The 12,696-nt window shown below is 49.6% G+C and overlaps 1 protein-coding gene across 3 annotated transcripts in view; it reads left to right on the top strand.

Moving 5' to 3' along the window:
* TTC7A (tetratricopeptide repeat domain 7A) overlaps positions 1-12,696 on the top strand; it is a 183,934-nt gene that overhangs the window by 148,179 nt on the left and 23,059 nt on the right. For 2 of the 3 annotated variants that reach the window (XM_084514860.1, XM_084514861.1), the window contains one exon: positions 11,001-11,430. The exons of the other annotated variant lie outside the window; for it this stretch is intronic. In XM_084514860.1, the coding sequence (XP_084370986.1) occupies positions 11,001-11,222 (222 nt within the window). In that variant the 3' untranslated portion in view covers positions 11,223-11,430. Of the gene's footprint in view, positions 1-11,000; positions 11,431-12,696 lie in introns of those variants that run through there. 3 annotated transcript variants of the gene reach the window in all.

The raw sequence follows: 12,696 nt of genomic DNA, 5'->3' as shown, positions 1-12,696 counted from the left end.
TGGATAGGTCTCTTAGCCAGGCTAGATGAACATGCCGTATTTCAGCATTTTGTTTACTACTGAACTGTTTCAACAGTGAAGCAATACACAGTATGGCTATGCACGTCAGTGGCATTGGTCTTCTGGGACTGGATGACACGCAAGAGAAGGGAAAGGAGAGGTTTGTAAAGGAGGGGAGAATGACAGAGCAAAACCCCCCAAGGCCACATTATGGTGAACCAAGTTCACAAATTCTCGTATTGCACAGCTGTAGCATGGAGCATGTCTCCGAGCTTCTTAAAACGTCGCAGACAAGATAGTGGTGTTATGCAGTTAATGCAGGGGGGAAATATCTGCTTTACGTTGGTATTGAAACGAGTGCAGTGCAAACTGTGACCTAAATGAATTTCTCTGCCTGTGATCCAGAAGCCTGTCCTCTAGCCTTCCCATCGTGCAGCCTGCTGGAGCTAGGAGTCCTTGCGTGAGGGCTTTTTGCCCCGAGGTAGGACAGCAGAATGGTGCTGCTGTGGCTGGCAGTGCGAGTCTGAAACATTTGCTAACAGGCAAAGGTCTGTGGGAGCAGACATGAGGCTGGCAGGTGGGACTTGATGGCAGAGATTCTGTGCAGCTGCCAAAAAATCACAACCCAGATGCTGGAGCTGAGCATACACTGCCTGATCCGAATGGTGTTCTGGGGAGAACAGGAAGCCTGCAAGCGTCTGTCAGGGAGATGAATTTGGTTCTGATGGCAGTGCTGTCTTACCTCGTCCTTCTGTGGTCAGACCAGTCACAGTGTCTTCTGTGCACATGGAGTGGGCTGGACATGGAGATGTGCAGCATTTTTTCACTATTGTGCATCCAAAAAGTACCTTACCAAGTCAGGCTACTTTTTTTACCTCTCCAGAAACTTGCGTAAATCCCCTACTGCCTGCCTTTCCCTCTCTCTGCATGAGCTCTTGTCTCTCAGCTCCTCATTCACCTCACACACTCATTCTGCAAGGTGCATTTTTACTCGTGCTCCTCAGAGACCATACTCATCCCGAGACGTTGATCTGCCTTACTTTTTTCTCCATCCTTGCTCTGTTGGAGGGCAGTTCCCTCTCTAAAAAATGCTTGAGAGAGCGTGCTTGCAGTGAAACAAAAGCAAAGCAGCAGCAGACCAGCTGTCCTTTACCCTTCCACAACCACCCTGATGAAGAGCAGACGAGGAGCAGCAGTGTATCCAAGCAGCGAGGGCATCCACTGACCAGCCAGTGGCTAATGTCCTCCCGTACTCAGCCTGAAGGAGCTGGGCAAGGCCAGCAGCCTGCAAACCGGGCTAAGCACTTCACCCTTTCTGCCCAAAGGAGGAATTTCCTAAAAATACATGTCCTGACATACCGCCGAGCCACATGGCACAGTGAGTGCAATCCTATTTTCAGCCTGCTCTGCGGGGTGACATAGCTCGTTACACCTCCTCCCAGAAATGGCACGTCGGCCGTGCAACACTTGCTGGAGGACCCTCAGCGCGGGGTCTCCCGTGGGCCGCTGCTCCCTGCTGGAATTCCCCACCGGGCGCTGGCACGCTCGTGGCACGCAGATCCGTGGTCCCGGGAAGCATCCCCAGGCGTGCTGAGAGTGCTGGGACAGCTGCCTCCTGCCCATCCTCATCCTGCCCAGCAGCAGGGGCGCTCTGCGAGTCCCAGAGAGGTGAGCTGAGAGTCCCTGGGCTGGGAGGAGGGAGCAGGAGCAGACCAGAAGCGCTTCTGATCTGGCCCCGAGAGGAGCTCTGCCCGTGGGTATGATGCCCGCCCGGCACGCACTTCTCGTAGCTCCACCAAGCAGGGCAAGGGTAAAGCAACAGCTCCTGGCTGTCGGAGATGGTCGGTAGCCTCCTTCCAAGCCACGGCTGATTAGCAGATTCTGTTTTCCCAACTCTGAGGCTTCTTGCAGAATCCCAGGAATGTTCCTGTGCTCCAGATAGCCCAAAATAACTGCTCTAAGCTCTCCTTGGGGAAAAGCAATCCTTAGAGCGGCGTCTTAACTCAAATTTTTGTGTTGAAGCAGCTGAGCTTGAGGGAGAGAGCTTGTCTCTGCCTCTGGTCTCCCTGGCTCGCACAGGAGAAATGAGCATTTTGGATGCTCACATTAAAAAGTTTGTGTGTCAAATCACTCAGTGGCCAAGGAATTGGAAACGCTTTGTCCTCCTCCTTTCTGTTTGCCGCAGAAGAAACCTTCCTCCCCCACTGCTGCCCTCCCTGCAAATCCACTCGTTTGCTGGCAGCTTTGGTAGCTGAGCCATCGGAGCAAATCCTGGCTGTGCAGCAAGTCCCCAGCAGCGCTGGACAGAATTGTTTTGCAGGTTTGTTGCCTGCTCTCTTCCTCTGCAGTTGCCAGGCTTCCTTCCTCCATCCATCCAGAGGAGATAGTGGAGCCATCACAAACAATAGTGGAGCCATCACAAACAAAGTGATAAGAGACTCTCTGAAGCCCAAGCCATCACTTAGACGCTTTGAGTAGCCGTTTCCTCTCCTGGGGGAACTGCGCATTTCCCTCGTGCTTGGAAGGAGCAAAACTGATCCGCAGTGCGAGCAGAGAGATGTCAGGGAAGGTCCATTAGCAGGAGAGCTGGTGTTCTGCTTCCCAGAAGTGGATTATCCTGGTTTCCAGGGAATCTGTATCTGTATCCGTGCCAATCACTTGTGCTCCTTTGTTGTGGTAAGTTATTCTCCACGTCCCTAAGGTGCTCATTACCACATTATTCAGGCTCTGTTTGCGTAACTTTGGAAACCAAAATAAATTCCTGAAAGACAAAACTCGCCAGTTCTTTTCTGATCCCTTCTCTAAAATCTGCGCAATCCTTTACAAAAGAAGAACCTGAATATTTCTTAAACCCCTCGAGTTCCCGGAGTGCTTCGTTCACCTCTGGAGAACAAGCCTTGTATCCAGGCCTACAGACACTGTCCTTGGGCTGATCTCTTCCTGCAGCCAACTCTGCAGCAGATGCCTCTCCACTGAGCTCCAACCTGATCTTCCAGAAGATTATTAGCTTTAGTTGTGGTTTGCCACCCACAGCCCTCTAGATCCCATGCAGCTCAGCTAATCAGTATTGTCCTCACGCGGTGCTTTGCTCTGAGATCAAATTAAAGCCTAGAAATTGTAGTAGTCAAGTCTGCTTGTCTACAGATGAACTCATAAATGATATTTCGGAAGGTGCTCAGGGAATCGTCAGAAGGGAGAAGGGATGGAATTATACTGCAACCTTCAGATACTTCTTCACAGACAAGGAAACCAGTTATAATTAGTTTAAATTCTGAGCGTTTTAGCCACCTGTTATCACACTGAAGACAGAGCAGTGAGAGAGACTGTAGTACTGCAGTTCGTAAAGTAGCCTGTGGCACAGTAACAGAATGCGTTGCCTCCTGGTACCTAAGGCACAGCTGCACAAAGCTGGGGCAGGAACTGGCAAGAATTCCAGGTTTTGAGCAAACTGTCCCAATACTGACCACAGGCGAGAAGGAAGCAGAAGTCCCTTCGTGCCAGACAAATGGGAAACACGAAAACATCACAGCTCTCCTGAGACATCTTATGTCGAGGCGGTACGTGGACGTGCAGCTGGTGGGGTGGAGGCACAGCAGAGGGAGGCACAGGCTGGCACACAGCAGCACGTTCCTCAGAGCTCCCCCTCTGTTCCCCAGCAGCTTGGTGGCTTAGCACGGGGATGAGACAGCCAAGTGCCTGCTCTGGTGGTAAGCTCAGGAGAACCCTTCTGGGGACTGAGCTGCACAGAGACCCTCAGCAGAGCTGAACCTTCTGTGTAGGGGAACCTGCTCATGACTCATACGTTTGGACAAGATTTGTTCTGTCCAGAGAGGCACAGATAACTTGCGTATGAAACGTGCACGCCAGTCCCTGCTTTCATGCAAGCCAGTGCTTTAAAGACTGGGGCAAGATCCAGCATTGGCACCGGAGGAAACCTAAGCAGCCAGAAACCCCCTGTTCATCAGCCACAGCACGCTGCAGGCACTCACATCAATCAGGTGTACAGGTCTGAAGGCTGGACATTCCCCAGCTGTATGCAGCAACGTCTTGCTACGTGTGACAGAACACAGGCACTTGCTTGCTGTAAAATAGAGGCAGAGAGTTGCTCCCTCCCCGGGGCAAGGGATGCTTAAATGCTGCCCTAATTTCTTGAAAATATTCGCTAGAATTAAGTGTGCATACCCTGAGCACAGGGGAGGTGAGTTCTCCCTGCGCCGTAGCCTGAGAACGTCAAGCCTGGGACTTCTGCCTCCATAAGCTCAACCTTGGATCCCATCCCTGCTGTGGCTCATCTCTGAACAGCAGCAGATTATTCAGCACGAGATGCATTATCAGCCAACAAAGCACAGAGCAACCGATTTCTGGACAGGTGCTCTAGCCTGGTACCTGACGGTGGGCATGGTGCTCGTCAGTGTGCTGGTCATGCACTGCACTTTCCTCTCAGTGCCGAGGCTGACCAGGCTCTGTTTGCATGTTGTGAAGTACTCGCACACCTTAAATTATACATTCTGTGTTATAAATTACTATCAGTTATTGGATTTGGACCTTCTGTACGTGTTTGTGCGGACAGCATGGTGAGGTTGAGTCCTGGAGTCCTGCTAGAAACTGCTGTGCGCTCTGCTGCAGCATTACTATGACAACTGCTAAGATCAGGGCTTGGAGAAATCTCACCTTCCCCAGGAAAAGAGTGTGTGAAACAAACACGGCACTTTGTTCATCTCAAGCATGTGGCTGAGGCATCCTTGCTTGCTAGGTTTCGCTGCTTGCTGCCTCATCTCCACGTAGGTCTCTGCAAAGGAGGAATTATCTGGAGAATATTCAGATGCGGTGAGCGATTTTGCTTTGAATGAAGCTTAAGTGACGCCAGTCCAACAAGGCAGAAAAACATTGCTCTCTTCATTCTCCCTAGGCTTCTGTGAGCCTCCCTGTGAAGAGATCAGAGCCTCCTGGTTTGAAACGCTGCCTTAGGGTTTGCTTTTTATGTCAATAAATGTTTTATCACCATTAAGCTCTGAACGCGGCACAAAAATCCCTGCTAACATTTGATGAACCAAAATAGGTAGAGCAGGCATGGGGGTGGGGGCTTGCCTTTCTTTTGCTTCTTCCCTTCCAGGGGACATTTCCCTGCCAAAGGGTAGTGCTACCTCTGTGGGGCTGGTGAGGTGTGTCCAGGTCCGTGGTGGGCTACAGACCTCGCTGTCCTGACGCTCAGCTGGGCTGTCTGTCCTGCTGCCTCCTGCAGTCTCATCTTTTCTCTTAGCCCACGCCCCTTCAGAGCGCACAAAAAGGCTGAAGGGAAGCTCAGGCAGCAGAGCTGCTCAGCTGCCTTTGGTGCCTCAGGTAGCAGAGCTGAAACCTCAGGGTCCAACCTGCTGAGGTTCGCCCACAGGCACGAATTAAGACGGAAACTCTGGTGTCTGCTTTTTCCAGCACAGGGCAGTCCCCCTCTCCGGTGCCATTCCTTCTTTTCCCTTTCCACATGCTGCATTTTGCTGTGACCCTGCCTGCCTGCCTTCCCCACCTCCCTCCATCCCATCTTTGCTGTGTCAAACGCGGCGCTTCAGCGTCACTGACTGACAGGGGATGCTGCAGCTTCAGCGCAGGAGTTGGAGAGAGGGAAGGCAGCGAAGGAAAAGCTGCACTCGACTAAAGAGGCAGCAGAAGTGCTGCAAGAAAGGATTTTTCCTCCAAAACTGCATCCCTGTCACCCTTCATTATGGCAGCAAATTAAGACATGGTCTCTAATTCAGTGCATTCGGTGAGCGACCCTGACTGCTCCCCCAGCTCCGGGTATTCCTGCAGTGAATTTTCAGAGAATAAAGCTCAGATTTATAGCGCAGATTTGCCACAGCCTGCACTGAATCAGCAGAATGGATGATTAGCTACCCTGCACACTGACAGCTTCTGCATGACTAAGTGACAGCACAACAGAAATTCACCCCACTGCTCACAGCTAAGAAAAACTCCTGCTTCCTCAGAAATGCAAGGGTTGTGGATGCAGGGGGGAGAATCACAGAGGCATCAGATAGTTACAGGTCTGTCTTTATTCTGGGGGACCTAAGATTTTCAGGCTTCATCTTTCATGCCATTTTCTGAAAGGGCTTTGATATATCATGGTTTATGCAACAGATTTTGCTTGCAACTTACTCCGATTGCTAAATAATTACAGAAGTGTATGTAGCAGTGCAGATTTTCCCTGTACATGAGATCGTTCTCACCAAGTGCCAAATGTGTCTTGAAAGGCTTTTTGCAGGCTTCTGCTGAATAGGCACACTCGTGAATGCACACTTTGCTCCAGTATGACAGTGTGCTGCCAGCTGCTAATTACCCTCCTCGTAACTGCTGGTGACATGGCCATATAGCAGGCTGGAGTAGAGAGGCAGGATACCCCATTTACCTGGAAATCAATTAGCTAGTGCAGTAGCAGTACCCAGCAACAGGTCTAATTAGGTCAACCCCTAATTTATTCAGGTAGCTTCTTTTTGACAATAATGGGCCAAAATTCCCTGCTCAGTTGGGAAAAGTGGCAAAAACCACCCCACTTTGGAGTCAGAGTCTCATGAAAAAGAAAAAAAAAAAAAAGAAAAAGAAAAATGTGTGCAAAGTAATTATGAAAACCTCTATGTAAAAAATAGAGGCTACTCTACCTGTACAGATCTCCCAGAAGATGACTGTGCCAAGAAAACAAAAAGCAGCCTTCTTGGAATGAAATAAAATATTTTTCTGAACATCTTTTGCCAGAAAGGAAAGAACAAATAAATCTGTGCCACCTTAGTGGAAGGAGGCAGGGATGCCAAGACTCAAGAGAACTCCCTGCTGCTCATCAGGTGTTCAAGCTAAACATTTGCAAAGGAAGTTTTGACTTTCTTTACTAAAAATAAATTCCTCCTTGTGCTTGAGGTTTATTTTGTAGACTTCCATAATGTCTTTTCTGAACTATTTTATGGGAGTTTTATGAGCTAACAGCTTTTAAGGAGGTTTCTTCAAACTCTGGAGAAATAAAGGCACAGCTCAGGAATTCCAAGACCTCCTGAATTAGGACTTCAAGGGGGAGGTTTTGCTCACTTCCTTTATTAATAGAAATTGAAAACAACTCTTTTTTTTTTTGCTCATTTAAAGTGAAACATGGGTCTCCTGTTCTAAAACAAGAACAGCCTCACTCAATTGCTGAGTATCACATCACTGTGTGAATTGCAATCCAAGCTCGGTACAGATACATTAATGCACTTAGCACATGAAATGCTACGTCTGGTTAGCAGGGGACTGGTGCAAGCCCTACTGACATGCTGCCTAACGGGAGCTCCAAAGCAAAATGATTCCCACACACCTTTGGGGTTGGGTGTTTTGTTTGTTTCTTTGTGTTTTTTGTTTTTTTTTTTTTTTACTATTTATATTATGCTTGAGTCAAAAAGAAGCCACTCCTTATTGCCCTGACATGGGTACCACCAAAACTGATGGAGAAGAACCTGCTTAGAGGCCACCCCCATCTTTGGGAGGAAAATAACTGGGCAAAAATAGAAGTGCCAGTGCTAGCCAGGAGGTGGCAGAGGAGCCAGGCCACCTTGTGCACTGGTTTCTGTGCTAATTTGGCAAAAACGCAAATACAAACCAAAGCAAAACAACAAAGCCCAGCCCCACCCTCCCTTTGCAAGAATAAGAGGATGAAACCCTTAATCATTTTCCTGCTTGTATTTATACTAATTGCTCGTCTTCCTGAGATCTGACTTTATGAAATTATGCATGCACACCAAGCAGATGAGTTTCCATAGAAACTCAGGAACTGAACTTTCATTAGAAAAATCTTTTAAAAAAATATCTTCCAGATAAAAATGCAAATTGCCTGTCAGTGGGTGGCTTTCTGAATTTATATATAATTTTTTTCTTTTGCACTGTAGGCAGATTCCAGCTGGACCTACATAGCAACAACATGCAGGCATTGTTTATAGCAAGCCAGACTCCATGGGGAAATGAGAAATTCAGTAGCAAAGAGAAGCTCTCAAGTGCAAATACCTCAGGGAAACAAAAAACTGAAGTGCTCAGTGCTGCGTGTTAGTGAGGCTTGGGGATTGTGCAGCCTCCAGCTCTCAGAAAATGCTGGTGGCTCGCAAGGAGCAGCAGGGAGGGAAGGGGAGAGAGGAAACCCAAATGAAGAAACTCTCCTGCAACCAGAATTAATGATGTTCAGCCTGCCCTTTAAACACCTAGCAGCATATTTCTGCCGGTTCAGCTTGGCCTTACTGGAAGGACTGACACCATCTGCTGTTGGCTTACTGTGGGCGAAGGAGTGGATCGAAGTCCTGGGGTTTGGGAACATTTGTGGGCTGGGCTGGGTGGCCACAGCCTGGCTTCTTGGGCTGAGGCCTGATGCCCGGCTTCTGTTGCCCACCCCAAATGGAAATGGAGGCAAGAAGGCAGCCGTGGGGCTGTCTGTGGTGGGAACAAGATGGGAGGAGGACTGAGGGCACACCTGGCAAGGGCATGGACCTGGGCAGCCTTTGGCACAACCAGTAGTGTGTCAGCGAGGGGGTGGATATTGAGCTCCTTTACCCGGGGAGCCACAGAGGGAAGGAGCCACACCAGCCCCTGCTCCTTGACCACAGCCGAGGGTGCTGGGGCACACCAGGGCTCTGTGCCGCACAAGTGCCTCCGGGGTTTTATGAGGAGGTGGATTTCACTTCAACATTGTTGAAAGGCACGAGATGTCAGCCGGGAAGGGAATTCCCCTCCGGCTTGGAGAGGGATGACAGGCAGCAGCTGCACGGGCTCGCTGGCCGGTGCGCCTCGCTTGGGGCCAGCGGCCCTCCGGGAGCACGGGGCGGCTGTGGCAGGGCAAGGGTGGCGCTGGGTCCCCGGCCAGCAGGGAGCAGAAGTGGCTCCGCTGGGTCAGCACAACAGGAAGAGTTTTTAGGAAGAGTGGTTTTGTGGTCGAGGACAAACACGAGCCGAGATCGCTGTCATCTATTCTTGGCTCTCCAGCAGACTTGCTATGGCCATGCTACTTGCCCTTTCTGAACCTCATTATCCTTGTCAAGCGGGTGACTCAAATTATAATTGCACAAATTCCTTCCAGTCTGTCAGAACGTGCTGGCGGCCGTTTCCAGGCAGCTACCTCCAGGGAACCGGGCTGTCCCACCAGACCACCTCTGTTCCACCTGTGTCTGTTCGCAAGGGGATTCGGCCCTGGGGCCCTGCCATTTTCCAGCAGAGAGAGGAACCTAAAGGAAAAACATCCCCACTGAACCTCTGAATGATGAGATTTGATACTCAGTTGACCATTCAGGTCAAAGTTATGTGCAAGAGGCAGCGAAAGTTTACACGGTACTGCCTATATTTGACTAAATGTGTGCTTCTTAATTCCTCTCTCTGGCGAAGTAGTGGTTTTCTGTCAGTATTTGTAATATCACTGTCTCGCATGCGTTACTCATGCTGATGTACCCTGCATCTCTTGGTATTTTTGGAAGAGCAAACAAAACAAGACGAACGATCTTCATCAATTCCAAAAGTATCAACGTTTTTTCATTAGAAATTTAATTTGGGTTCTAGTTGCAAGAGTTTTTGGGTTTCTTACATCTTTTGATATCAGCTGAAGGCAACTAGACCCACTGAAGGCAGAAGTAATGCTTCCCTTCATCTATACAACTGCTTCCACGTACTGTCTCCTATCAGGAAACGCATGAAGCCAGGCAGTCCTCTCCCTTTACAACATTTCCACATGTCCACCAAATCAAATTGTGGTATTTTCTTAGTAAAATATTTCCAATCCATGGCATTTCATTACTGGGCTGCTATTACACATGACGCTGTAAAACTGAATTCCATCACTGGGGCTGTTCTGATGTGGAAACCTTTGAATCGCTGAACTCCTTGGCTGAGGAATCGATGGCAGGAGCTCATCTATATACCGCAGTCCCTCACCCAACATGGGGAAGGACTGTTGTTTTTTCTGCAGAAGACAGGGACAACTTAGATGTGAGCTCTTGCTTTGTATGAACTTGACCCTAAGAGCATAACCCTTACAAATTTTGAGGCATCTGCTGCTTGCACCGCGGTGGTTGCTTTGGCAAGGTAGCACGGGCCATCCCTCACGCTGTAGGACGAGGCCTTTAAGCTCGTCCTCACAGAGAGGCCACCTCATAGTGGTGGTGGCATCTCTGAGGTTTGGTGCAGCAGCATACGAGCATACTGAGCGCTTGGCAGGCAACGTGGAGGTGTTGGCAGCGTCTCCCACAGGCCACATCTGGATGGAGCTGGCGAGGCCTTCATCCTGGTGTGAGCACTGTGAGGAGGAAGCAAGAAAATGCCACTAATACGCTGTGGTATCCAAAGCCAGCATGACCACCTGGGCTCAGCGAGGTTGGGGGCTGTATAATTAAAAGGGAGCCCGGCTCATTAGATGCTTTGTGGGTTCAGAGGCATCTACGCCAGCCCTATAGGAAAACATGTTCTTCCTAGCGCTTCTTTCATCCTCCCCCTCCTGTTCCTTCCAGATGGTTACACCCACTTGTGTCTTTTCTTACCCTAAGGACAGCTTTTTAACAAGGTTCCTCTATCCTTCTCCCCCACACTGCCTTAGGCTGTACAGCAGACAGAGGGGCCCCAATGCTGTTATGACCAGCGTGGCCCTGGAAAGGGGCCTCATCCCTCTAGTCCGTTTGTCAAGAGGAAAGGCATTTCTTTCTATATGGTGAGGATGTTGGAGCTGAGGGACTTCGCCTCAGCCTCAGCTGGGTTTTGCAGACATGCAGGTGTTAATTCAGCTACTCGGTCTGCTTAATCTTCACAGCTGTTGTTTTAAATTACAGAATCAAAAGGATCGCAACCAGAAAAAGCAGAGATTAAAGGCTGATCACTCCTCTTCTCCAGAAGCAGGGAGGAGGGATCCCCTGCATAAGGCTACTGCGCCTGCACGCTCAGGTCTGCCCAGCCTGCTGGGAGCTTGGGCTCGCCTTTTTCTGCCGCCTGGTGCCCCCGCTAACTGCTCCTCCCTTGTTTGTTGGCAGGGCCTGGTGCTCAACAGGCTTGGGCGGAGGGAGCTGGCCCAGAAGGTCCTCAGAGACGCCATCCAGATCCAGAACACCAGCCACCAGGCCTGGAACAGCCTCGGGGAGGTCCTGCAAGCTCAGGGGAAAAATGAAGCAGCCATCGAATGCTTCCTCACCGCTCTGGACCTCGAATCCAGCAGTCCTGTCATCCCCTTCACTGTCATACCCAGGGAGCTCTGAGGCTTCTTCATTCCATGGACAGACACCAACAGACAGACAAAAAGACATACAGCGAAGAAACTGTATTTAACACAAAAGTGCCATTGTAACCTGGAATTGGGCAAAATAATTCCAGGATGGGGCTCAGGTCTACATGCTTAGCTGAGACGAGTCTAACTGTAGAGGAATTAGCAACAGGCAGAGAAAGAGAATGCCTTTTTTCTTCACAGATGCCTGGTTAACCCCCTGTTCAAGTTAATAGAAAGACTTATTTCAAAGTGTTGGTTCAAGGTGACTGTCTGTAGAACAGATTGTGCTGGAGTACAATCTATTTCAAATCTAGTTCAAAGCACTTGCACCTTTCAGCTTTTATTAAGGATGAAAACCCCAAATCCAAAGATAAAACCCCCAAACCCTGAGTTAAAGCCCAGACCAGCTCTAAACAGGAGTAAATGCCCCAGCTAATGTACCAAGTTGTATTTAAGCACCTAGCTGCCTCCACACAGATCTGACAGGATAGGAATGACAATTATACTGTATAGATATGCAGTATATGCCATTTACAAAATAATTTCAGCTATTCTAATAATCCTTTTTCTTAGCCTTGCTCTTATATACTGCATATACACACTATATTTAGTGTGGCATTTGCCTAGACCAGTTTAAATTAAAAATACTTTTTATTTTTAAGCTGCTATTGTAGTGTGATTCACAAAAGCAGAAAGACCAAAGACCCAATCAGTTCACACTTGGCCTAGCATTAAAAGCATCTATGTATCTCCAGTTACATATTACTGAAAGGCCTTTCTTGAAGTAGCTAATTATGAACTCTGAGCTTCATTCTCGTTAATCACCCATTCCCTCACTTCCAGTGAGGAACGAAGCGATTACCAGCAGATAGTGACTGAGCTCTGTGCTTGACTGCGGTGCTGTTCCCGGCACCAAACCTGTTCGTGCCTGTCCTGTCGTGGCCTAAAAGACAGCAGCATTCTGCTAAGGGGAGGCGCGCTGAAGGCAGCACACATGTATAAGAATCGCTTTTCTTTGAAAACCAAATCCTGGGATTTTCTGCAGACATCTCACGTCAGAGGTAGGGGCTGTGCCTGCAGCGAAGCAGGCGCATGTTGTGCATCGCATCAGATACGAGCGTGATCCCCGCAGCCGTCCAAAGAGCTCCTAATCCCCTGCCCTCCCGCTGGCTGGCCGGGGCGGGGAGGCAGCTGCCGGACCCCATGCTAAGCCAATCCTCACCCGGCTCTGCGTGACCTGCCCGCGGCCCCTGCAGCCAGCTGGAGCTGTAACCAGCTGCCAGCCCCGGCCATGGCGCTCCCAAGGCAAAGGGGATGCAAAAATGAGCCGTGGGCACTTTCCTACACATAAAGTTGGGGCCACGTGCCTGTTCCTGACCAAAGAAGGCTTGTGCCTGCTCCACAAGCGGGTTTGCACTGAAACACACAGTGTACAATGGCTGTGCCCAGTATTGCAGTCTGCAGCT

The sequence above is a fragment of the Aythya ferina genome (assembly GCF_964211825.1).
Source record: "Aythya ferina genome assembly, chromosome: 3".
NCBI lineage: Eukaryota > Metazoa > Chordata > Aves > Anseriformes > Anatidae > Aythya > Aythya ferina.
This window is presented reverse-complemented; position numbering and strand designations above follow the sequence as displayed.